General features: G+C 39.6%; 2 protein-coding genes across 2 annotated transcripts in view; both read left to right on the forward strand.

Annotated features, from left to right (window-relative positions):
* The first annotated feature begins 19 nt into the window (after positions 1-19).
* On the forward strand, positions 20-11257 carry mrpl1 (mitochondrial ribosomal protein L1). Its single transcript, XM_073466162.1, has 10 exons — positions 20-62; positions 472-555; positions 2377-2485; positions 2725-2992; positions 3957-4040; positions 4380-4451; positions 5579-5690; positions 5922-6022; positions 6158-6239; positions 11106-11257. Exons 2-10 carry the CDS (start codon positions 489-491, stop codon positions 11204-11206), a joined length of 996 nt encoding a protein of 331 aa, XP_073322263.1. The 5' UTR covers positions 20-62; positions 472-488; the 3' UTR covers positions 11207-11257.
* Positions 11258-18000: 6743 nt separating this feature from the next.
* The window catches only part of fras1 (Fraser extracellular matrix complex subunit 1), a 239182-nt gene continuing 229543 nt past the window's right edge, over positions 18001-27639 (forward strand). The window contains exons 1-2 of the mRNA XM_073465974.1: positions 18001-18228; positions 23229-23260. Coding sequence (XP_073322075.1) covers positions 18141-18228; positions 23229-23260 — 120 coding nt within the window. The 5' untranslated portion in view covers positions 18001-18140. The remainder of the gene's footprint in view (positions 18229-23228; positions 23261-27639) is intronic.

Below are 27639 nucleotides of genomic sequence, written 5' to 3' on the forward strand. Positions count from 1 at the left end.
AGTTTTATCATCACAAGAATATAATATAACACAGGAAGCTTTTAGGTAGCCGTAGTTCGAAGGTATCCCATCACGAATAAAGCATTTTCTGTATTAGGTATTAGATAAATGTGTCAGCAAACTCCATTTAAATCTCAATGTAATATTATATACAGATACATAGATTGCAGAGGGTCGATTCAGTTTTATCAGAGTATTTAGAAGGCGCTGGAAAATTCGGCATGTATTTACTCCGGCAAGACTATTTTTTGTTTCGTCAAAATTGAGTTTGAACAATTTCTGATTGGACGTATGAGTCAAACATTTCTTTAAACGGTTAAATTTAAGTAGCAAACACACGCCGAATATGAAAGTGGATCCTAATAATTCTATATACTTACTTAGTATTTTATGTAACTTTTGAGTAATACCAATTGGTAAGGTGATACTAGATTGACGGTTTTTGAATAGAGCTATGGTTTTACCTCCCAGGTGGAACTATTCACTACATGTTGTTTTCACACGGACCTGCGGCATTCCCAGACATGGCAACTTGCACGCGGACTGTGTGGAAAGGTCAGTTGTTTTTGAGTAATTTACTGGCGTGTGACTGACAGTAATTATTCTGTTCGTGAATGTGCTAAGAGAAGTACATACTACTTCTTGCAATCTTCATTTTTGGTTTGTCTTTTCTGTTAAGGACTAAAACAGTCGTTGTAGCCTGTTAGCTCGCGTGCAGCTATGCTCGCTAATCCCACTCTGTCAAGTACAGACAGCCAAACACATCGCAACTATATGTCATTTTTAGTGTCCCCTTGCGTGTTGAATAATTTGACACATGGGGCAACGTAACTTAAGGTTATATCTGAATAGCTGAGATTCTGCGGTTAATTCGGCATTAGTGTCCGTATCCAGACATCTTCAAATGAAATCAAATCAACAATTTTTGCGACGAATGAATCGGCCTTTGCTTTGCGTCCTTGAACCATAACACGTTGGGGTAGGCGGTGACGAGAAGTGCTAACGAGTACAAAAAGTCAACATTTGGATATGTTTCAGTGTTGTTTTGAGGATTATATGCATGCCGAATTGAAGAGTTAGCGTAAATGATTCAACCAATGTTTTAAATAATGTTATTCCGACTATAAGTCTTTGTTTATGACAAAAAACGTATTCAACTGAAGAGTTTCTAAACGCAGTGTCGGGCGAAGAAATTAAATCAATTTGAGGAGCTCTAGGTTTTGAGTTGCTGTCAGTCAAGAAGATCCATACTGTTGTACATGAGAGTTAACGAACCAGAGAAGTGATACAGTAAACTGCATCTTTTTAATACTCTACTCAAAAATAGTTAGGGATATTGGGATATCGGTGCATATATGCATGTGCATGGATATGCAGTAAAAGTCAAATGAAGTGTGTCGCATTATTTGTGGGGACCAAAAATATTCACAAAACACAAAATATAAATTCAGATATGTCACAGAATAAACAATCAAGTGAAAGACTAAAATATCCTAACATCCCTAACAACCCCACATTGTGGGACAATAAAGTTAATCTTGAATCTTGAATCTTGAACTAATTTTGAGTGGTTGTACTTGAATACAAACTTTGCTCACATATCATATATCATATATGATTTACTTCATATACATTAAACCGGTGCAAGCAGTAAGTAAAGCTGCAATGGACACAGATGTATTACTGTAAAAAACATCAGACAGCTTCTCCCAGCATACATCCCTGCAGGCATCTCAAGATTTATTACTTCTAATTAACAGAAAGACTTAGATTCTCCCACAGACTGGGGAAAAGTGCCTTTGTCGGGTAAACATAAAAGTAGCACTGGGGGCATATTTAGTAGTGCCCAACGAACCATTTCACACGGGCTTTAAATTTGCAAAGCACATTTTGTCTTGCATTTCAATGAGCTCACTGGTAGATTTTTCCTCCTCATGCAAATATTTGCAAATCATTCCAGTTTCATGCAAATAAAACATACATTGGATTTGGGCTGTATCAGTTTTGGCAGGGATATGCCCTGATGTATTTTGCATTTTTATTAAGGTAGAAGGGACACATTTGAATAAACATTTCTCTGCATCATTTGAGCCATATCCAATTCACCAAGCTGGGATCACTTTATACAGCTGGTTTGTATGGCTTGTTCCCATTGCATCATCTGGTGGAATTAAATTAATACTTCTTGGAGCACCTGGTTTGTGTGAGATTGAACCGTGTTTTATAATATCACAGAAGAGGTACAAAACTCTGGTTTGCAGTGTCATGTAGGGTCACACAAACAGAAAACAGCATCTCTTTGTGTTAAATGGCAGTTATATTCTGTACAACATGTCTGACCGTTTATTTTTTACAGAGCTTTTTCCTTTTTCTCAGTTTTAGCAGGATGTCAGCGGCAGCTGCTGAGAGCCGGTGGTCCAGCCTACACAGGCACCTCACAGACTGCACCGAAGAATCTACCTGTCAGGACTTTCGCTGCTGTCAAGTGAGTCTACAAACATCCTGTTTACTAAAACAAACTTTAAAGAGCTAAATGCAGAGAGGAGAAAGAGTTTCTCAGCATCTTTCTGTTTCACCCATAGCAGTTTTGCACATTTTAGATGATGGAGCTGTCCACTAGATTCCGTTTGTTTGTTTGTTTGAATCATAAATACAAGAGAAGATAGAGGTAGGCCTAATTAATCAATTATTTCTCAGTTTAACATCTTCCGTATTGTTTGTCAGGGCACTAAAGAAAGGCAAGAAAGAGGACGCAGCGAAGGACTCGAAGAAAGAAAAGAGGGTCATCGATGATAAAGACAGACATAAGCCCTATGGCAAGACAGCGTGGGTGCCTGTAGATGACGTCTACATTATGAGATTCTACCCCAGGACGACCTATGGTGTAGAAGACGCCATCGACATGCTTAAGAACTTTCAGAGGTTGGATTTCACTCCTCACAATCAACCTGTCTACATCGATCTGAGGCTTAACATGAAACTGGAGAAAAAGGTAATGGCATTGGCAACAACACTGCAGTTGTGTTCTGTGCAGATCTATGCGGAGTGAATGGAATTCTAATTAAGATGTTTAAAGCATTGTTGCAGTTAAATGTGTGATCCATCTTTTGATTTATTGTGAAGGTCTACAGTTCTGATGTTACCAATCATTACACCTACCAGCGAAGCTTATACTGTCTTCTCCTGTAGGTGGTCAAATTGTCTTTTTAGTAGGATGCAATTTGTAAACGTTTGCCTGTATGAGTGCAGATCACAAATAGACTGCGACTGGAAAATTGGCCAGGCTGATAAAGTTGCCAGATTATTAGGAACACCTAGCTACAAGTTTGTATAAAGTCTTAAAAGTTTGGAATGTGCTTAATTTCAACCATTATGATTTCAAGGTTAGAATATGCTTGAATATGAATATACTCCTTGAAAAATGCTTAATTTTAACATAATCTAGAGTTTTAACTCCATCTCTCATGTAAACCAAAAATCTTTTAATATTTGAAATGAAACAATCCCATCATCATATTTATTTGTTTGTAGTTTGGTACTCTGGCTGTTACTGTAACTGCATCAGTCTTTGCTACATGAGCAGTTTTGGTTAATCGACAAAAACTGCACGACACAGAGGAATAAAAACCTCATGAATTTGTTTCCACATCACTGAACTGCAGAGCTGCTTTGATGTGCAGACAGTCCACATGAGATGGACTTACTTGCTACTTACAGCCTCACACTCATCTGTCCGTCTCCGCAGAACCGTGCAGAACCAGGAGGGCTATGCATAATGAATCATAAACACTCCAGTGAAATGAAAAATTAAAGTGATGGCAGAATAGATTTAATACTTGATTACCAAAGCTTGGTCTGTGATTGACATTCCTCCTTTTCCCTATGTTTTCTCCCAAATCCTTTGTGACCAGGAGTGTTTAAAGCTGTAATAATTGAATCTTTTCTTCTCCTCACAGAAAAAAGTGGACCCCTTCGTCAGCACGGTCCACGTACCGCACCCCATCAAGACAGAGATGAACAAAGTTTTAGTTTTTACTGAGGTAAAAGCGTATTTTTTATCTTCTCCTTCAGCCTCACTTAATCTTAATTTCATAGTCAATTGATCGCCTGCTGTTGATTAATTGCTTTAATTTTGTCTGAACATGATTCAGATGTAGCAGTAGCACCTTTTATTCGTCACCCCCTTTATCTCTAATGAATGGGCTCAGAAATCTTCAAGCAGGAATTGATTAATATTCCCGGCGAGCAGCACAGGTTGTGGGTTGTAACTTTGACGTGCATGTTAACGACCATAATGAATGACACTAGTGCGGTCTGCCACATTTTGACACACCCAAATCAGATGAAGTGGGTAACGTTGGCTCTGCTTTTCTCTGCAGGATCCTAATCAAGCTAAAGTTGCCCAGGAGAATGGAGCTGCTTTTGCTGGTGGAGCAGAGCTCATACAGGCGGTGAGTTGGTTTAACATCACATACTGTATGTTCAGTTTATTTCTCTCAAGACAAAGCTATCATCATTGTCTGAAATTCTTTTTTTGTAACCGTATAATGTCAGTGTATTTGCTTGTTACAAAATACATTTTCTAAATCACCAAATCCAAGCAAAGCTTAAAAACAAACAAAGAAATGATCAGTTTGATTATTTTTGCATCTTAGTAACATCCCAGTTTTATGCACAGAATGTCATTATTGAAAAAAATGTATTGTGATGTTGATTTCAGCCACATCATCCCGTCCCTTTTTTCATTGTTATTTAATGTTTGATAGGTGTAGTGAGAGCTGTGCAGTATCACCACCGCAGTCACAGGGGCAGACAAGGTTGTAATGCCTTGATCTTCACCTTGTCTACACCAGAGTGTGGCAGGATAGAGTCTGACACTGACAGACGACTGCAGCTGCTGCTGTTGTTCTGTTGATGTACTGCTTTTGCTACACAGTCGGTGTAGACAAGGTGTAAGGCATAATGCAGGTAGTTTCAAAGGCAGAGGAAAAAGTGTCTCATTCCATTTTCCTGCCTGTGTTTGCTTCAGACTGCACTTGAATTAACAGTCACTTAATTTGTCCCCAAAAGGCAAATGGTTGTCCAGCAGTGAAACACAAGCACATGAACACATCATGATACAAAACCGGTAACTAACAGAATACACATTGAGTTAAAAACAACATAAAAAACATTTTTAGTAACTTTAATGAAGTTGAAGTAAGTTATAATGTATATGATGTTATAATGTTTGTATCAGCTTTAATAATGGTCTGACAATCACCATTTTTATGAGTGAAGGACTGTTGCCAACTAAAACAGGTACAAAGAAGCCAGATAGCTGCTGTATGCTGTGTTCATGCATTAATTGGCTGCTAAAATCATCCCCATGATCTGAACTAAACAGAAAGACACTAAAAAAAGGCTAAAGACTAAAAAAAACAGGAAGGACATGTACTTGTTACAGAGGCTACACACCTAACACATCAGCTTTAACCTGTACTGTGCAGTTCAGACTCTGAATTTATATCTAAATATTATTTAGATCCACTGCAGGAGTGTTTCAACTGACACCTAATCTGACTTTATTCACTTCCAGATCTTAGATGATGAGATTTCAGCAGACTTCTATGTAGCAGTGCCAGAAATGCTCCCGAAGCTTGTACCGCTGAAAAACAAACTGAGGAAGAAGTTTCCAAAGAGCAAGAGAGGTAAGCTGAGGCCCCAAATAATATGACAATCTACTTTGTCTTGCCGAATTGAAGAGTAACCCAGAGGACAGTTGAACTCGTGAAGAGCTTTCATTCACAAAAGTAAAAGCTGTTTTTATATCAGTCTGTGATAACAAGGAGGACCAATTCTCATTTCTATTGAACCATTTATTTGTGGCTACAGAAAACATCAGTGATTTTTTTCTCTATCTCTCTCTTGTTGACACTCAGGCTCAGTCGGCATCAACATTCCCAAGATGTTGGCGTTGTTCAAAACAGGTCATGAGTACATGGTTGAGAGCGACTGCTACATCAGGACCCAGATAGCAACGGTAGGTCTCAACAAACTGATGCAGAGTGTGTCTGATGCAAATATTATAATAAATAATTACAAATGGTGAAGGTGAGATGCAGAAGACAAGGGAAAGCTAAATATTATTTCATACTTTTTTCTCTCCTCTGCACAGCTCGACATGCCCAAAGAAAACATCCTCGCCAACCTGCAAGCTATCCTGATTGATGTTTGCTCCCACCGACCAGCCGATATGGGTATGTTCACCAAAACCCATCACAACGCACGACAATTTCAACCACTGACATGAAATGACTTCAGGGCTGCTTTTCCTCAGCAGCTGCAGATAAACTCTGTCTCTAATTGTTTTGACAGCTCATCAGGATAGAATAGCACATTGTTAATGGATTTTTATTTGCCATAAAAAGGAAAAGCTTTCAAAATGCCCCAGCTTTTCCCTGCTGTTTTGCTTCCCTGGTTCAGTTTACACCTCTGCAGCCAGACTGATGGAGGCAGCAGGGAAGAGGTTAGCAACGAGCCAGCCAGGTGTTCTTTGTGATTTGTCAAGGCTTACTGTGTTTTGAACGTTTTTACCTCAAAAATTGGAGCGAGTGGTCCATTTCCCTTTCCTGTGGTTACTGGACTGTATTTTGACAGAAACACATGAGACAAAACTGTTGGAGGAAACCACAGGCAATTGAGCTTCATGTGGATCCAGAGGCTTGCTGTTCTTTACTCAGTTGAGTGGAGGTTTATCCAAAAACAACTCTTTCCACCAAGAAATTTGATGGAAAGAAGGGATAAGAGGTGACTGACTTATGCCACGAAATTATTTAAATTAGATGCGTAGGGCCAGAGCTTTCCCTGCGATGTGTGTGCTGACTGTTACAGGCATCCACTGCACCAGTTTGGTCTCTGTTCATTTTTGAACACTGAAAATCAGAATTTGTGTTAATTCATCACATTGAACATAAAGTCTGCATTCATTCTTGTCAAAATAACGCTATTGTTATTTTAGATTGTCTACATGTAGACTGCGCTACCATACGACAGTGATGAAACACAAATGGAAAAATCTGAATCTGTTGAATGGTCAGCAAAAGTGTTAAATATATGGGTCATTCCATGTCAACTCATCCATAATTCAGAACTTTTCCCTGGTCATGTTCTCGAAAAAATATATGTAAAACTTCTATTAAATACTTGGGGCCTTGCAAAATCCTATAGCTGTACTCCAAATACTTTTTAAGTCATGATTTTTTAAGATCGGCCCTCAGAGATGAGTTTGATCATTTTTGTGATTGTATGTGTATTCAAAGACTCACCAATCGCTTATTTTTCACTGTTTTTATTGAATTCTGGAAATTTGCAAGTTACAGCTTGTAATGGTTTGGTTTCTTACATACTAGATGATGACATTTCGTTCCATTTGTCTGGACCAAATATAATACTACATTACAATATGAACTGGGAGGGCGTAGGTGAGATGTTATGGAATGACCCGTACATGATTTGTAGTCAAAGAAAATGTGAAACTAAAGCTCGGAAATCAACCTTTTAATCACTGAATGGAGGCCCTGAATATGAGCCCAGACTGTCCTGCTGAGGCAGTCGGTGCTCCTCATAGTGCTGGAATGAACCGAACAGAGAGGTAAAGTAAGAAAGTCAGCCTTTTCAGTCTGTTGGATTTAATTCATTTCCGATCTTCTATGCATTTGCTTCACTTTCCATTCGATAATAAGATGCAGAGGGTAATCATCAGCTAATGGACCGTCATTAGAGGGAGAGGCTTAAATGATCTGCAATATAATTGATTCTGAGCTTGCTAAATAAAATGTCATTAACAGTGGCCCCAGTGAAGTGAACTGCAGAGCTTTCAGAAATGCTGATTGAGGACACTTTAAAACCATTGGCCCTTTGTGACCTGGAACTTCTCATATCAAGTAGTCTTTACTTTCCCATTTATCTTGAACCTCTCCCTTGAGGACTATATTGCCACTAATGCTGCTGTGTTTTCAGATGTGGTTTACACTATTATATTCAGTGGGCCACTTGCATATTCCTTTTATTAACAAAGTTTGGCTGTTTAGCTTTGTTTCCAGGAAATAAAAGTGGTGCCCATTTTGATGTACGCAGGAAACTTGTGTAGACCGATGTATGGTTAGACAGAAACGCATGCTCACCATGGCTGAAGGGGGTGTGACCACCCATAAGGGCCAAAAGGTAGTTACAGTAATGTGCCATGTAACAGCTATTATCATAGGAAGAAAACATCAACATTGTACGGTTCTCATCCCTCAGTATTTCAGAGAAATCTTAATGTTTTCATAACATGCACGCTTGAATTTCCAACCCTTCATTTCAAGTAGAGTTGCCACAGTCATTTCGGGAAACTCCTTAAAACCAAATATTTTGGTAAATGGCACTCACATTTGGAGTGTGAGAGTTATGTGTTGCAGTAACTCCTAATGGCCCCTGTGGAAATATCATGATTATCACCTCTGTACTTAAAGAAGCACAACGTGTGGAGGAAGGAAAAGGACAAAGTGATAGTTGGGCTTTTTAATGGGATATCATTCAACATAATCATCCACAACAAACAATGGACTAATCCACAGCGATAATATTGTCTTTATTTACTGTTCTGCTAAGAAAAGAGCTGCTTTAAAAGTTCTTATTTTTGTCTACATGACCTGCATCACTTTTAACTGGGGTTTAAGAACCTAAAAATAAACAAAATACTTAAACTGTAACGCACTCCGATAGCACCAAGCTCCACCAAGGCTTAACGTTCTCCAATTGTTATTTTGATAAAATAATATATTTAATTTGGATCCAGACACAAGATACAACAGCCAGATATTTTTGTTCAGGAAAGTGCAGTAGTTAAGGATGTTAATGTTAAGAAATCCTTCAGGATTTTCTGGATCCATACCAAAGCCAGTCACTTTCCACCAATCAGAAAGTTGTAACGTTTTTGAGATGTCAAGGTAATAACCAAACAAATAGTTGGGACTGAGAAGAAAACTTCTGTTGCAGAAGTCATTAAACTTTTTCTCCTCAGAGCGAAGAGAACTGCACTCGCAGCAGATGCTTCAGTTTAAAATGCTCACAGTACGCTTTGAGTTTGTGCAGTTTCATCTCGGATGATCCCTGTGGGACTCTTCTGCGCTCACCCTGCAAGTGTTAATGCTCTGCTGCATTCGCCCGGCTGCAGAAAGCATCCTCTGCGCTACCGTGGCTGAGTGAAGCGTCTCACTCAGTGCCTTGGCCCAGTTCTGCAATTTTCATCACAGATGAGCATTTGGTGATGATGGCGGTGCATTGAGCTGAGCCACCCGGGTCTGTCTGAACTCTGTCAGCGGAGAGCCCTCTTTGAGTTTATGCCAACAAACATTACAGAGCAGTTCAACTCCCCGACAAGAGGTGCACAAGTACTGTGGGTGGAATTTAATTACTTCTGCAACCAGAAGTGAAGGACCAGAAACTGTGAACATTAAAAATACTTACGCTTAACTTGTATTAGCTTCGTGAATAGCTAAGGATTTTTCTCTATTTCCATTAACGTCTTTTAAAGTGTCATTTGGACAGAAGCTAATGGCTGCAGCGTGGGCAGAAAGAAGAAGCAACTTTCATGGATAAATGCTCAAAACTGAGACGAGAGCACAGAAACAAAACATGTGGGTGAGGGAAAGCTAAACCCCAAGGGGCTTATGGGAATTATTCATGACAAAAGCAAAACCATATGCTGGTAAATAAAGACCTGAGTGCTGGAAAAATGAGACAACAGGGAGAATGATGCTGAAATAACTATTCATAAGTAAGTTAAAAGTAAATCTGTGAGAAAAATAAAAGACTGCAGGGAATTTGTGCATGTTTTCAAATAAATGAGAGACAGAGGACGAGTGGGTGAAAGAGATTGAAGGCAGCTGTTTATTATAATCTCATGCAAACTGATGCCTCACATGTATTAAAAGTTTTCTAGCTCAATGTTTTTATTTATTTTTAATTTTAACTTTGTTATCCAGGGACACACTGACTTATTTTATGTTCTTAATAACTTCTCACAACATACTTTTACAGCCAGTGGTCTTCTATAGAACTTTCCCTTATAAATTATAGATGGGTTTACCTGGATTCTTAAGGTCTAATACGTTAGATCTTGTTCAGTCAGTCTTGTTCACTTCAGATATGATGGAGGTTTCTCTTTGAAGGCTGCTGCAAAAACTTAACTTAAATATTTAAAGATCCCCTCCAGATATGTTTGAAAATGTAAAAAACTCTTCTTAAATAATAATGTCTGATAAAATTCTTTAAAATGACATTCAGAGATCTCCCTTATTGAAAAATCCAGATAATGCAAACATTTTTGTTACAAAAATGTCACTGTTGAGCAAATTACCCACCTATAGAGCCAGTTCTCTGTGTGTGTGCACTAGAGGTTTCAAGTTTCCACATCACACTTGTGTATACCGGAGCATCAGTGGCTCTAATCATATATTCAGTTTGTCGAACAAAGTACTGATATAGGAATCATTTTAAGCTGTGGGTCACTGACTGCACATAAATAATGAGAACTGAGTTTCAACATTTTTGGATTGGATGCTTTTCTCGCTTTGTCATGCTTGATACTAAACTGAATATCTTTGCACTTCTGGACTGTCGGTCAAACAAAACAAAACATCCGAGAACAAATAATATGTTCATTGAGAAAATAATTGGCAGATTAAACAGTTGTGAATATAATGGCTTGTTCCCGCCCTACAATTGATCAAAAATTATAAATCAATAGTGAAAATGATCTTAAATTTCTGTTGTAATGCCAAAGAGAAGAAACAGCAGCCTCAAAGAATTGTTAAAAAGCTGAATTTAAAAATATTATTGCTGGCTTTGCTAAACCAACATCACCCAGCCCTGAAATTTATACATTTTGTTTTCATTTCAGTCTCATGCGTGTATATTTTTCATCATGTCTGACATTCCTGTTTGGCAGCGTCATCTTACAAATTGTTCTTTAGCTGTTCTACAAAAGTGTTGTAGAAATTCTTGAAGCCGTCGCATCTCCCCTTTTCACTACATTAAAACAATTAATGACATTTTTTTTTCTTTTCCTCTCCCCTTAGGACCTTTCATCGAACGGGCGATCATTGCCAGTCACACCAGTGAAGCTCTGTGGTTCAAGAGCGAAGACGTTTTACCGAAACCAGCAGAGGAGAAGGAGTGAACTAATCCTGATTGTATATATTCACTGTATTGAATAAAGTATTTGTTCTGAGTTTGGATCCTGAGTACTGGTACCTGTTGCAAAAAAAAGTCCACGGGTCACAAAGTATATTTGGATTTTTTATAAAAATTCTTTCCAATTAAATTTCAAGTACACCACTTATCTTAGATGTGACCAGGGTTCAAAATTCTGAGTAAAACACCTTCAAATACATGAATATCCGTATACTTTGATTGAATATAACTCTCGGTAAGACTCCAAATGACCTTGATGGAGTACAGTCTGATGGAAAATATTGTGTGGTCTGAAGTAAGATGTGGTTTCTTGATGTGATGTTTGGTGTAAAATCCTTAAGCCTTTATCTTGGATGAATTCATGTTAACGTCACTTGTGAAGATGCCAATCTCTTCATGGGTTATAAGAAAGTTTCGATGAACTCACATCAGGCATTCAAACCAGGACATTATTGAAAATGTTTGATAATTCTCAGGTCTGATTTGGGAGCCCTGTCCACATACATTGTTTTACTTAGCTCACAGTAATCTGTATAACTGATGTAGTAACACCATGTGAACACCAGGAGGCAGTATTGATATAGCCTTGCGCCTGACCCCCTGTAGAAATGGACGGAGGGCTTCTTTGCAAGCTGTTGCAACTAAAATCATGAAAAATATGAGCATTGTCATCAAATGAGATTTTTTTTTCTCAGCGCATTTTACTCAATTATTCATAAAGACGTGGGGCCACCAACATTTGATGTACTTTTTCATACTTTATAAACTGTATTGTGACCTTCATTGCAATATGTGTGTGATTGCAACAACTGAGCAATTACATCTTGAAGCCTCAAAAGTTGCTGAAAATGCCTGAATGGCCTTGAAAAGTTCTTATCAGTGCTCAATCCACCCCGGGCCTCTTAAAGGAAAATCCCACTGATGGCATAATGCTGGTATAGCAGCAAGTTTAAAGGGATTTCATCCTTCACAAATAAAACTGATGTCAGTGTGGTGTTTTAACTCCAGAAAATGCTACGTTTAGGTCAGTATTTTAGGATTAGAAGCCTGAAGTTAAATCAGTGAACTGAGCCTTTCTTGTAACTGTCTCACTGCCCTTAAGGCCAAGATTTGCTCTTAAAAATCCCAAAAGCAATTTCCACACTCACTGCAGTCCAACACTTCACACCTCAGGTGTTGACACAGCCCAATTGCCAGGATAAAATGTTAGCAGGTAACGTTTCTGAAAACCACAGATATGCTCAAATAAGTGACATTTCTACAAAACTTGACCCCAAGACAATTTCCAGCCTTGTTTGTGGCGTCCAAAACAGGTAACAAGTGTTTTTTGTACCTAAACCTAGCCAGAGCATATACACAGCATTGTGTCAAGCATAACAATGAAAACGGAACCTGAAGAAATGTAAAGTTTTAACTTATCTGTGATTTTGCAGGAACGTACTTTGCCAACATTTATTCAGGTGATTTGGTTTGTTAACAACATGCAGCTTCTCTACGGGAAGGTAAAACCACAGCGAAATTCTTTTCAAACTATGTGTGTTGAATTAGTGCAACCAATTACACACCCATCCTCTGATGCTGTGCAGGTTGATATTCAGAGTAAGATTGAGATAAGCTGGAACTTTTATTGGTCCCTGTGGGGAAATCGGGCTGTTGCAGCAGCTAATGTAATAGGATTTGGCAGTGGAGAGGAGAGGAAAGAGACTATCAAGGAGGCAATGAAAATTGTGGAAATAGTAAAAATGATGAAATTGACTTTAACGAGTTTCCTGTTAACAAGCAGGAGCTTCATAAAAGGTGTTAGTTGTGTTGCTATTTTGAGACTTATAGGCCTTTATTGTTCATGTATGTATCCAATTTGTAATGTTGTAATTCAGATTTTCAATATGATATGGTATCATGGTCTATTCTGTACATATGACATCTTTTGCATCTCTTCTTAATTTCATCAACAAACCTGCCACATGACTATTGGCCATATGTGAGTGGATTGTGATGTGAGGTGAAAAATGTAACTTTCCCTGTCTCTCTCGGTTGCCTATACAAGCCTGTGGACGATTTGTTTAGGTTGTTTAAAGCTGCTGGACTGTGGATTTTTTTCCTGAGGGACTGTGAAGAAAGGCTAATCCTTAATTTAGGAATGGATAAAAAAATATAAACTAACGACTGGCATCCAGCAGGACACATGAGCTCCACAGAGCCCCTTTAAAACATTAATTCGATATCATTATCAAAATCTTCATAGTCAGGGTTCATTGGGACACTTGTGGGTGATGTCCTGCATTTGAAGATCATTTTGTTGAAATTTACAAGACACATTTGACCTTTGACCTTCGTAAAGACAAAATAAAACTGCTGAAATGATCAGTTGATGAGTTGATTAGTCGATCAACAGAAAATAGTTGGCGATAGTTTGTCTTTTTGACCTTTTGTCGGAGAAAATAAGACATTTGAATACGTCAGTCGATAGTCAAGAAAACTATTGGCAGATCAATCAATGTTGGAAGTGATTTGTAGTTGCAGCCCTCAAATCATCAAATTAGGGAACAATACATAAATAAATATAATAATCATACACATACAAGTCTGGACATACATGTGTATATGTGCACCTTTACAAATGTTTAAAATGATATCAAGTGTTTGGCAACTTTGGCACTGTTGTAACACAGTAAGACTTTTTTTGCTGCTTTAACCTTATTAACCAATGTTTTCCTTCCCTCTTTGCACAAGCTCCTCCAAGGTGAACGGCACCTGAGAAACACACTGTTACTAACAGTTTAACAGTTATAATTTCCGTCAACAACCTTTAACAGCACTAATTTAACAGCACAGTGAATGATACAAAAGAAAAGCAGTACAGAAGACATGTCTTCTGTCTTCTTAATGAGCCCTTGCACCAATCATGAATAACTTTATAAAAATAGCTGACTTATGTTATTTATCTTTCTCTAATTAGCATAAAAATGTCTATGGTCATAACAGAAGATTTATGAGGGTGAACTCTCCTTTCATCAGTTTACCCTCCTTATTAAATCTGACCTCAAAATGAGACTGAAGTATGTCTGAGTTCAATTATCAACAGACTCCAGACAAAATGATGTTGGTTAAAGAGTTCCTAATTGGGAAAACATTAATTATTCTGACGGATTTCTGGCCCTGTTGTCAGGATCACAGACTGGAGGCCAAGGTTCACCCAAATCTTGAAATCTTCCGCTGCACCACTGGGCCCTTGTTATAAATAGTTGCAGGGTGCAGACAGCAGCAGCAGCAGCATTAAGGCCGAAGAAAGAAAGCTTGTTCAAAGGCAAAACTGATTCTGATCCCTGTTTCTGGCAGAGGACAAAAGGGCTGAGTGGAGATCAGGTTACTGCCATGTGACACTGAGGAATCTCAGTCTTACACTCCCTCTGATTAAACATTACACTCACAGACAGAGAGAGCTGCACACATCCTATAATACTCCACAGTTTAGAGGGATATTATACAGACATCAGCTGAATTAAACACCTAGCAACAATGGATGAAAGATAAGTCCACCAGAAATCACACTGCAATACTTTATGGAGGTAACGTGCTATTAATATAAAACAACTTCACTGGAGAAGCTCTACAAAGTCCTTCCAGGGATTATTGTAGTGACACAATTAGAGAAATAAAAAATACATACCTGTGAGAGACACAACACTGTATTTTTTTTTAATTGCTGAAAATATTTGGTAAGGTGATGTAACTTTATGTTGCCAACATGAGTGTGATGATGTCCAGGGGATAAAACTAATGCAAGGTATGTTGAAGTTACCATAAACTCAAGATTAAAGCAACATTTTGTAGAAATTGGCATTTTTGCGATTTGGCGCCCCCCACTGTTTCTGCATGCAACACCACTGTTGTAAATACAAATCCCAGGTCTGTAGCAGTTTGTCAGATGTAATATAGGTGCTAACTACAAACAAAACTCATTACATCACAACGATCTTATGTGTTGAATACTTGTATGTTGAAGTAAACATGTATGTAACGCTGTGATCCTACCCTCTCACTGAAGTGACATAGTGCAGAAACAGGTGATAGGGGGGCGGAGTGGCTGAGACAGAGACAACATTCACCACACAGAGGGAGAAACAGGTGGGCACGTTGAAACAACAAAAGCAAACTTTAATGATGTAAACTGTAATCCACAGTCCAAAATCCAATCCAATTGTCCAAAAGGCAAGCAACAAAACTAAACAAAATAGGCAGGAGCAAATCCACAAAAAAACAAGAAGAAATAAATAAACAAAAGAATATGAGGAACACCAGGAACATGATGAATAAGGACTGACGTGGGGAAACAGAACAGACGGACCAACAAAGTGTGAGCAACACAGGCTTAAATACAAACTAAACTACAGAGGGGATGATGGCAGGTGGACAGACACTGGGAACAGGGCAGTGCTAACGAGACTGATGTGAGACAGGTGGGAGGAGAAAATCAGATGGGGGAGGAGCACAGGGGGAAGCAGAACACTAGGAACACATGTGAGCAGGAAGTGGAAAGTGACAACAAGACACAAGAGGATATAACTACAAAATTAAACAGGAAATAACAAACCCAAAACTCAAACCATGACACAGTGTACCATCAAAATGATTTTGAATCTGTTATTTTAAGGTAAAAAAGTTACATAATGTTGCTTTAACTCATTTAAATTATTGAAGAGACAGCAAATAATATAGAAAGTAGAATAAAGTGAAAAATGAGAACATCAGACTAAATTAAAAGTTGATATATCACAAAATGTCATATTTAATGAACCAATAACCAAATAAAAATAGGCCTATATATAATCAAGTCACCTTAAAAACCCCTCAATTCAATGTTTTATCAGATTCTCCCAAACATGTTCACTTTGTACTGACTTCCAACTTTTTGCACATCTTGCCAGCAAAGAAATTCTTCGGGGAAGCCTAAACTCATACTTTATGATATAAAAATCACCATAACACCACTGCTAAAAGCCTCCGAGTCCCTATAGGTATGTTAAAGTTGCAAATGCCTATGAGCTGTGAGGAGTTTACATCATTTCAGAAGCCTGTAGCTATGAAACTGTCCAGTATTATATGAGAAAAATTCAAATGAAAAAGAAATGACTTGCTGAAGAAAGTCAAGAAACTGAGCAAGAATTTAAGTTTTTCAAACCTGGTAATGATCTCATGAGCCTGTACATATACGAAAGGGTCCCAACTGCTGATTTAAAACTGCTTTTATGATTTGAATCAACACCATACTTTCACTAGACATTTAGATACACAGTATTTGTAGTAATAGGATATAATGAGGCACATTATTGTGGATAAAAGGCCATTAGATGAGATAAAAGGACCATAATCTCCCTACATGAGATAATAATGATATAACAGAGGATAAAAACACATTAAGATAAGTTAAAGGGGCACCATGTAGTTCTGGAGAAGAAATTCAAACTCAGGATTTTAATATTTACAATATCAGTGAGGTAATGATACAAACTTGGAAATATGTATTTGTTTCAATAACTGAATAAACAAATTGAAAATAAGGTCCCAGAACACTGTTTGAAGATAGAACGGTGGCAGGGTCCGCCAAATACAAATAAGGTAAAACTGTTTGAATTGTGGTGTCCTTTAAAGGAGCATTATGTAGTTTTGCAGAAGAAATGTTAATCAGAGGAGAAAGATCTTCATTGACTGATTTTTGTAATGCTTAAACAAACTGAATAAACAAACTGTCTTTGTTTTCATGACTGAATAAACAAAATAAACAAACTGACACAATTTCATACTGTATTGCTATATTTGGCGGACACTGCCACCTTTCAGTGTTCTGGTGACCTTATTTTTTCCTGAGAACAGTTTGTTTATTCAGTTATTGAAAATATAAATATTTCTGAGTTTGTATTCTTACCTCATTCATATTTAAAATATTAAAATTCTGAGTTTGAATATCTTCTCCAAACTACACAGAGCCCCTTTAAGATCAGCTTGTTTACTGGGTTTATTCAGTCATGAATACAAAGAAAGTTTGTTTATTTAATTTACCAGTGAAAATATTTCTCTTCTGGTTAAAATGTCTTCCCCAAAGCCACACAGTGCACCTTGGGGATCACTATAAACACACCATCAATTCTTTAAAAGTCTAAAAAATCTATCATATCATTTTGTAAACCTCATGGGATTAAAACGCTGAATCCATCACCAAAACTTCCCTCCATAAAACAACTTCTCCCTCATGTTTTAATCCCCATCATGTGAGATTATGATGTCTGCGAGGTGGGTGGTGGGGGTGGAGGGGGGGAGGCAGCAGAGGAGAGGTGGGACGTCCTCCTGGAGAGAGGAGGGGAGGACGAACAAGAAAGAGGAGAAGAAGTAGAGGAGGGAGTGTGGGGCGCCGGGAGGACAAGAAGACCGCTGCACCCGCAAGAAGTGACTTCAAACACCGCGCAACATTCGCTGCAGGAGCGCGGAAAGTCCGACCACTTCCCCGCCTCTCGTCGTCATGCGTCTCGGCTTTTAAAAAGCGTCCCGGCTGCTGCTTCTGCTGCTGGGGGAGAGGACAAATCACCTCGCATCTGGTGATTTTTATTTTGTATTTTGCCAGAGTTTAGTGTCCGACCCGGTGGAGCGGCGAGCAGGCGGAGGAGAGGGAGGAGGAGGAGGTGGATACTTCTCCAGGTTTCGGGACTGTGCCGCATTCCAGCCCGGAGCGCAGCGCTCAGGAGTCGGACCCGGTGCGCTCCGTCTCTCCGCTCCCTTTTAAAAGGTTTCCTGGATCCGTCCTGGTTGTTCTCTTTGCACATCAAGACATCAATAATGCACAGTGAGAACTGTCTTCATTTGAGCTAAAGAGAGAAACACAAACACACCGCGCGTTTTCCCCTCTCTGACTGGATTTGGATTTAATGCCCTTTTTGGCTGCGACCATGGGTGGATGGTGGATATTTGTTGGCGCTCTGGCTGGGATCCTCACCGTCCCCCGTGGGCTACATGGTGGGTATCTCTGATCTTTTTTCTTTTTTTTCTTTTTTTTTTCTTTTTTTTAAAAATCAAACTGGTTGCCTGGGTTGTTATGTAGGTCAGGGGTTATCAGACCACCATGCGCACTCACATCAGAGACTCAAACTCCAAATTTAATCAGATTTAGTTCGGTATCAGCTACTTTTTCAGCATGAATCTGTCCAGGCTGCACATGGAAATCTTGTACGGGAGTAAAAGTTGTGGCCAGAATTGTCGTTTATCTTTTCTGTTTGGACCCATTTCTATTGAGAATGATTGTGAATGTAACTTATTCATCAAGTTGCCAAGGACGTCCTGGAGCTCCTGCAAGGACTCCCGGAGGGGGCCAGGACCCTGCTTTGGGTCCCCTCAGCAGGTTGTTGTTTCCCAGGGATGAGGGCAGAGATTTAACTGTGTGCCAACTTCCAACTTCAGGCTGTGTAAAGTTTGATAGTGAATTTAAAGTAAGCTTTTACATCACACATGTTCATTTGACAGGATTTCTGAATTAGAGCCCTCCACCTGGGGAAGTATCCACTGAAGATTTAACTGTTTAACTGTGCTGAGAAAACAGTACCCATACTGAGATTAGTCAGATTGTGAAACTCTAATTGTGTTTCAATCCCTGAAATAAAATGATTAGCAATGATAAAATGTGTTAGAATGGACTAGAAGTTAAAGTTTTAAGTGCAAAGGAGTTAGAATCTGCTGGACACTGATTTATATTTAGATTAAACATGAAGTCTGCACATCTCTTCATCTGCAAATCACCAAAGCAATCCTCAGTGAAGATGTACTTCAAAGTCAGTTTGATAAATCTAATGCAAAGAACATAAAAGCTGGAAGAAGTTCAGGAACCTGCCTAAAAAAAATAACAAATTTAAGCTCATTATCAAAAAAACTGATCTCCCAGGTGAGTGATTATTCTGTTGATTCTCACACCGTCATTGAAAAGAAAAGCATCACGTGAAGTCAACCTGTTGTCTGTGGTTGTTGTACATTTTCAAGTTGCATCTGATCCTGTTCGCGGCCTCTGTGCCGTTTAAATATTCATAACTCTGCATCAAATCTAAAACGTCTGCCTGTGCACAGCTACAGTATTCCCATCAGAGGAGCTATAATGCACAAGACTGTCAGGAGCAGAATCTAAAGCAGGTCTGCTCAGCTGTTACTGAGCTGACCCGTTCAAGCTTTCCCTTCATTCCTCAAATCAAACTCAGGCTTGTTAATATCACAGTGTGGGAGAGCCATTATGAAATCTGGAAAGAAGTGAAAGTTTCTTTGCTTACGTGCAGCAGCTGAATTTAACTCCAGACCATTAGCTTCTACTCGTCATCTCGGCATGCATCCAATCTGCTTGGCAGCACATGCATCAATAAAATTCAAACTTTCATAAAGCAAGATACTCCTTCGCCTCCTTCCGCGGAGAAGAGGGCACGTTGGCGTTGGCAAGTGGAGCAAGATAGTTATAAAAGTTGAAATGTTATCGACATTAAGTCCTGCTCTGTGAGATTGAATGGATGATGAGATTTAGAGAGGACTTTGTGGAGAAAAGTTTGGAGTCACGTTTTGCCTGTGGAAGGTGGTTCTGCACATCTGCCTGCTTATTATTCCTGACCGAACCAGATTATAGTCTCACTCACCTGGGAGATTGTTTTTGGGTGATAATGAGAAGCAGGATGTTGTATTTTTGATGCAAGTAACTCAACTTATTCCAGCATGGGTCCACTTAAAATTCTGACTGCGCTTCTTTTCCATGAAGCATTGATTTGGTGTTTTACAGGTCAGAAAATGTCTCGACTTCCAGTTAAAGCTGGACTAAACAAGGTCTTATAAATGTCTAGGGAACATAAAACTGTTGTTAAAAAGTTTGTCTAATATGAGAGAGTCCTGACTGTGAGGTGATCAGGCTGAGAAAGGCAGCATTTATGGGTGATTATAGAGAAACGGTTCAAGTTTTTTCCACGAGAGGAGGTTTTCTCCTCTTTTTCTCTCTAAATGCTGTGAGTTGCCGCAATAATTTCACGTGGCATCTCATCTTGAGTGTTTCAAAATCTTGTCATCTCCAGATACTGCCTTCACAATTTCATTATCTAATGCCCTGAAATAAGAATGGTGGTAAAATCTGTAGATAGGCCTTTGTATTTTCCCGTTTCTGTGATGCTCTTTGATATCTATTTCTTTCAAGGAGCAACTCCATGATGAAACTCCCTTTGACCATAATTATCCTGAGCAGATGAGGCTTGATCACAAGAAAACAGTGTCGATAGCTCGGGATTCTTTTAATTAAGAATCATCTTGTGAAAACTGGCTTGAATATGAGCAACATGTGACAGGTCTAATGTCAGGTTTCTATAGTCCTCGGTGATCTTCCACCACACACCGAGCCTCCATTAAGAATTTATACATTTTTAGACTTTTTCTGGAAGTTCTTTCCTCCCCTGAGTTATGTCATAGTCAAAACATGAAGGGAGATGCGGAGTAAGAGTAGAGCTACTCCAAAAAAGGACAGAGGCATAGTTGCAGTTTCAAGCTTGCGGTTTTACTCTCTGATAGTGGATTTAAAGTAAAACTGACAGCTGGAAACGGCAACAATGCCTCTGGCCTCCTCGGGTGTAATTCCACATTGAATAAAGACAGATTTAGAAGGCCTACAGTTACCTATTTTAGCCTAAAGAAAATTACCTCAATTTTTTGCCCAGTTTGTCAGTTTCAATCACAATATGTTCAGAACACTAAATGTGGACCTGAAGCCTAAATTCTTTACTTAACCTGCCAAGTATTTCCATTCACCTTGGAAGTAGGTAGGTGCATATTTCTATAAAGAAAATCGAATAAAATGTATCTTTTTAAACATCTGCAACCTTGATTACATTGAATTCATACTCACTGTTATTATAGTGTGATGGAATGACACTCACTCATCTTTGATATGTTAACTAATGCCACAGCATCAAAAACTGACTAATAATTGCTTTAATCTGAAATGTTAATTGGATTTTGTAAACTGTTTTCTTTAGCAGCAGAACTGCTGTGTAAAACCACTTCTGTTTATCTGCCACAAACTGATTTAACTGCCAGATTATACTTTGCAGTTCACTCTTTCTCTCATACAGAGAGATAAAGAGATAGCAGCACGAAACAGCAGCATACACTGACTCGCTCTTGGGCATCTTGTGTGAGAATACAACTGTAACTTTACTCCTGTTTTGTGGACCTGGACCATTATGGTAAATCTTTACCTCTTGCTGTACTTCCCCCCCCCCTCCCCGAGACATCTCACATTTCTCCAGTCTGGTTATGTGAGGCTCAGACCTCGGGCTGGGCTGAGGCACGTGTCCGTCCTTCTGTCTGTGTTTTCTTAACATTTAGCCTTCAGATTGACAGAGATAATCATCAGCGTCCTGTTATTTCAGTCTAAAGGTTGCATATGGCAACAGGTCATGGTGTACTGACTGTGGATAAATGCTCACATCAAGAGATACAAAACTGAATTCTGAGTAAGAATGATGATATGAGGTCTCCAGGCGCCACAAGTGAAAGTAATATAATTTTTTTCTTTAAGTGCTAGTTTTGGTAGTTTTGTCAGAACATTTGCTTTGGAAATTACTGCTAGCATTAGCAAAACCTCAGGAAGCCACAGAGGAGGGATCCCTCTCCCAGGACGGACAGACATGAAATAGATGTGGCATGTACAGAACAGAACAACAAAATCACAGTTTACAAATTTCATTGACAGAATATCTGATTCAAGGAAATTATATAAAATATATGTAAAGTGTGTGGATCCAGGAGACGACTGAGTAGGCTGAGGCATCGGCAAGTGGTGCCCGAGCCACTCGGCCTCCACTCCACCGTGGTGACCTGGAGGAGGACAGGCCACACAAGATAATTAGCAATAAAAAAAACATCAGAATGAAAAGGGACAAGAGAGCAATGATCCATGGGACTCAAGGGTATGACGATTGAGATCCGTCAATATGGGAGGTAGCGGGAGCCAGGAGAGAGAGAGAGATGTTCCCAGGGGGCCATGATCCAGCAGAAAGGAGCCTGAGTGTGTGTTGCTTTTGTGAAATTAAGTAATCTTGGTGTGTTTTGATAAATTCCTGTTGCAGGTGCATTTGCAGGTGCATGTGTGCAAAAAGGCTTAATGTTCATCAGTCTGAGCTGGACTTTGTCAGGCTCAGCTCATCATTGATTAGCTCCAGCTTTGTTGAGCTAAGCAACGTATAGTTTAACATTAACTAACTCATTATGAGTTTGGCAAACTGAGTGGGAGATGTCCTGGACTGAGTGTCCATCTTAAGCTCACACCCAGAGTAAGGCACCAGCATTGCCAGATGGGTAATGTTAAACTATTGTACCAGAGGCTTAAAAAAAGTCCAGCAGTCTGACAATTTTTATAAATACAAGACAGCACGACTGAAAGATAATTTATATTCTGCATGAAAACAGCGAAGGCCATAAGATAGGCTAATTAAATAAATAGCTAGAGTTAGTGGTGCATTTTAAACAATTCGACTTGAACACAGGCTAACATTGCAAGAAAGAGAGGGCTTCCTGATAAAAATCGAATTACAAACTAACATCATTTTCACTTTATCTGTGATCATGAATGTGTCAGTGACATCTGAATTCCTGTAACATCAAACCTGTGATTTCATGGTTAAGCATCAACTCTCATCAACCAACTTTCTATTGGTTCTATTGCTGAGATATATCGACCATTTTCAGAATCTGACGGTATGCAGCGACATACTTGACACTAAGGGCCTACAGGACCTCACATCCGAGAGATTGAAGGGAATTGATTACTAATCTTTCACGAGGTTGATCTACTGTTTGACCTGAGTTTCTGCAGGAATTACACAGACAGATTTACATAATCTCTGACAAAAACAGCTTTATGACACAGGCTATTTATACTACCAAAGGTGTGATTATGACTGGACTCTAATGCTATCTTTCTTTCTCTCCCTTGTCTGTCATCCCAGGAGCCTGTATCTACGAGGGATCGCTGTATGCGGTAGGTGCACCCAGTCTTTCATATCCTATTTGATCTCTGTAGTATCACTGCTCCGCTCACAGAAGTAGGATCTCGTGTCTGTTTGTAAAGCCTAATGGGAATGCTCATGTATAATTCACAGGGGATGTTATGAGGCTAGTATGACTGACGGCTGAAGCTGTTAAGTGTGTGTATGCGGAGAGATAGGTGGTAAAAGGCGAATGTATTATCAGTTGGGATTGCTGCACATCCTCTGTGTCTGCGATTTAGCTGAGAAGATGTGTCTCATCTATAATGCATGCCTCATTCTGACTTTGTGGATGATAATGGCGTTGAGAGAGCATGTTGCAGCACGGCAGCGAGCCCGGCTGCTAAAAGAAGAGCAGCTGACTCCCGCTGCTCTGCCGATTGAAGGTTAGGCTCTTTTCAAAGTTAGACAGAAGTTTTCTGATGAGCTTCAATCCAGCGGTTCCCGCTGGGTTTTGGCGAACATTCAAGGTTTTGCTCTGAGATGTGCTTTTGTTTCATATTCTTTAAACCCTGCTGCCAGATCTTCATATCCTGTCCTGTGACTTATATTAATGTTTAAAGTTGTCGTGTTCCGCTTGAGGCAATGACAGACGAGAAGTCATTTTGTTCCTCTGTGGATGCAGCCGGGGCTTGCCCACCTTCAAGCGTTTGCACTTTAGATTTGAACTGTAAAAAGTTTGACACAAAAATAACTGTCAGTGTAGGATGCCAATACATGCCCCAACTCACTGCCGCAGTTTGCTTATGGCTTACCATTTGATATCAACTGTCTTTGAGCATTTTATGTATTTGGCTGGTTCAGCTTTTTGTCGGTCAAACCGATCAAGTTTAAAGGAATGACATCTTCTGCTGTGCGCTTCAGAAAACCATCACTTGTGTCTTGCAACAACTGGTAATCTCTCTTAAAAAGCCTTAAACATGGTTCTCAGCGGTAGACTTGCGGTTCCCAGGCAGAATAATGACGAGCTCCTGCTTCGTTCCTGCTGTGGTATCAGCATAATTACAGTAAAGCTCAAAAGAGCGAGCAGTAACATACCTACAACTACCTTCAATCCTTGTAAATGCACGGGAACACATCCTGTCTCTCCGTGTTACTTTTCCCCCCGGCTTTGAAGCTGGATAATTGTTGGAGCGAGGGATGTAAAGGCAGAAATGGTACAGGCAGTGTTTTAGGAGGGAAGAGGAGTGGTGGTGAAGGCCAAGGGAAAGGAGGGGGTTTGTGGGAAAAAGGAGAGGGCAGGGAGACAGGTGGGACGTTCCGGCATGTTTGAACACAGTCGGGAAAAGGCCCTTCTGGAGTTCAAAGTGAAGAACTTCCCCCCCAACACCTGGAGTGGTGGGCAGATAGGAACAAATGGAAAATAAAGACACGCGCAGATTAAAGTGCAGGTCTCAATAAGAGCCCTGAGGCCTCTCTGTGTGGTTTAGGTCTGCTGTGAAAATAATCAGGGGTGCAAAACAGCCTTCTCACACATGATCAGTGTCCTCTTTCTTCTTTTTCCAGACTTGAATTTCTTTATTTAATTAGATTTGGTGTTCAGCGTGATCTATGTGAATAATATCTCTGTCAATCCATGAACAAAGATCATTCTGATCATTTGACAGAGTTCAATTAAAAAGGACAGGAAGGCACAATTATATATGAGAGATGAGAGGCATTTTAAACTGCAGTAAAACAGCATTTTCCTTTACTTTTCTAAGGTTTCTCTAGCAATTCTAAAATGTTCCCAGACCTGAAAATAACCAAATGATTCTTTCACGCCTCTCCACACTTCTCTGTAGAGTCTAAAAACCCTGAATAATATTCAGTGTGAGCACCGAATGTAGACAAGGATCCTCCCAACTGTATGCCCAGTCAGTGAGTGAACATGCACAACAGTTTCTCCAGTAAACTGATTTCTTTAACATCATGTCAGTGAGAAACCGGGGATATGAGAAACCTGATATCCCCCAGATAGATTTCTCTTGGAGAATGCTGAATTCTTGTCTAATTGGCTTTTTACATGAACTCATGTGGATGACAAAAGACTTCAAACACAAAAAGTAACAGCCGAACGGCACAACGACACGTTTTCTGTCGCTCTCACAGCTGAAATCAGTAAGGCATGCTCCTGGAATTAAAGCTGATTACTGAACTGCTGCATGTATATGCAGATTTAAATTAAGCAGGTCACTACAGTGCATGTAAGCACATTCTCAACCTTGTAACCTTGTTACGTAGATTAAAATGTAATTTACAAGAAAAGAAAATATTGATTCACAGATGGCTTGGAACTTGAGGACGATATGGCCTGTCTGTTTCACAGTCTCTGTTAAGAGTACAGATACGACATTTTACTCGACTGATACTAATGCAAGGAAGTTTATAATGGATCTTTTGACAGCAGCCATATGGGACAACGAGTTGGGGAACTTCTAAAACTCCCAAGCAGCCAATCAGAATGTCTGATACGCCAGATATCTATCAAATCATCCAACAGTGAGGTCTTTAAATGCTCAGGCAATTAATTAGCTGTTGCAGCTTTCTAAAACAGAACGTCAAACTACAGCCAATTTGGAATAGGATTCTTTCTATTTGCATAGTGCCTGCTCTGCATGCTGCAAGATGGAGGCTCTGAGCACAACTACATGGAGATAAATAACTGAATCAAGTGTCAGTATTCTTCATAAAGCTGTTAATCATCAGTGTCGATTTCAATGGATAATTTTATTGTCTGCCAAGACTAACATTTTTTGTGCTATGTTCGTCAAGTTTTCAGAATTTATCAAAACAAAGCTCTTGTTCCCTTCCTCAAAAACCATACTGATCAACGCACTGGTGATTTTTACATGTGTACGATGGATTAAATAAATGAAATACAGACACTGAAGAGCAGGTATGCACATTTTCCCAGGGAGAAGAGCCCAGTTCCCACGGATAGATTGATCAGACCTTCTCATCGGTTCAGTTCCTGCTGACAAGTTGGAGGGGCCAGGGGAGACGGCGTCTGGCTGATGTTCCACATCTGCACTAAATCTTTCACCAGTCAGCTGTCTCCTATCTCCGGCCTTGTAACCTGATGAAACAGATCAGACCCACAGAGGGCTGTGCTCAAAGGAGCTCCTGGGTGTAAACAAAGGTCTGAAGTGACATCACCCTCAGGTCATCCTAAACATCCCAACCTTGTCAGCTAGGACGCTTACATCACGTACTAAACATGGCTGCCAGTGGAGAAGGAAGATCTCAAATTCTTTACTTGTAGAGCAGGTGATAGAGAAACAAGACTGAGCTAACTGAGGCCCAGGGCTGGCCCATGATGGCTGATGCCTGTTTAAGGGCTGTAAAACTCTCCAAAAATAAAATCTCAGTATACATGAAACTAAAGTGCAACTTTTTAAGTGAAGTTCTCATGTTTTTGTTGAATTTATTCTGTTAAGTATTTAGAGGCAGCTGTCAGAAAAATGCAGTGGATTTAAAAGTGCAAAAGTGCAAAAAGCATGTTCTCAAGCACTTGAGTAAATGTTTCTGTTTGCTCCTCCTGCTGTGCACTATAAAGCTAAAGGAATTGTGGGTAATGTGTTCTACATGCGTACTGACAGATTGAAATAACTAAAGACTTATTGCAGCGGTGCAGTGTGCCACCAGGCCTGACATGCTGCTGAAATACAGCATATATAGCCCGCAGTGAAGGACAGCAGGGCTCGGCAACATGCACCACCATGTCCAAATATATCACCTGCCCCTCAAGGCTTGAATTCCTGCCATTGCAAGGCGCCGTTTCTGTAGGAATCAAAATGTAGGGCACCTCAGGAATAGCACTATCAGGACAGAGGTCTGGGCTGTAATGCCACGGGTTACAAAGAGGCACAGCTGGGATTTATCAGAGGTGAAGCAGTGGTTTAATGCAGTCGTAGCAGTCCAAACCCCTCAATCACATCAACTCTGAGTTCACTTATTTGCAATATGAGCTAATTTGTTGACACTAACGCCTACTCCTGTCCTGACTGGTCCTAGTTCTTCTTGTCTTATCCCAATCCTGACACTTTTACTGCTGATTCAGCAACGGTTTTCTCCCATGATGAGCACTGAGAAGCCCAAAGCTTATCTCTCAAACCACAAGGAGTATAGAAACACTTTTTGAAACACTGTAATCCCTCTGGAGTGTCTCAGAGTTGTAATTGTGGTTCATGTTCGTCCTTTATAGTTTGTTAATGGCTGATTGTTCTATTGAACGAATAATCATATATCATTTCCATTGGCCGCAACAGCTGTCACATAATGAAAGATGGAATTTCCTACTAATTCTTGTTCTCTTGCACAAAGTAATACCATTCCCAATCCACAAATTCATGCCAGACTCTATTTCTGGATGTGTAAAGGACACTACATG

The sequence above is a fragment of the Pagrus major genome, chromosome 5 (genome assembly GCF_040436345.1).
Source record: "Pagrus major chromosome 5, Pma_NU_1.0".
NCBI classification, from domain to species: Eukaryota; Metazoa; Chordata; class Actinopteri; order Spariformes; family Sparidae; genus Pagrus; species Pagrus major.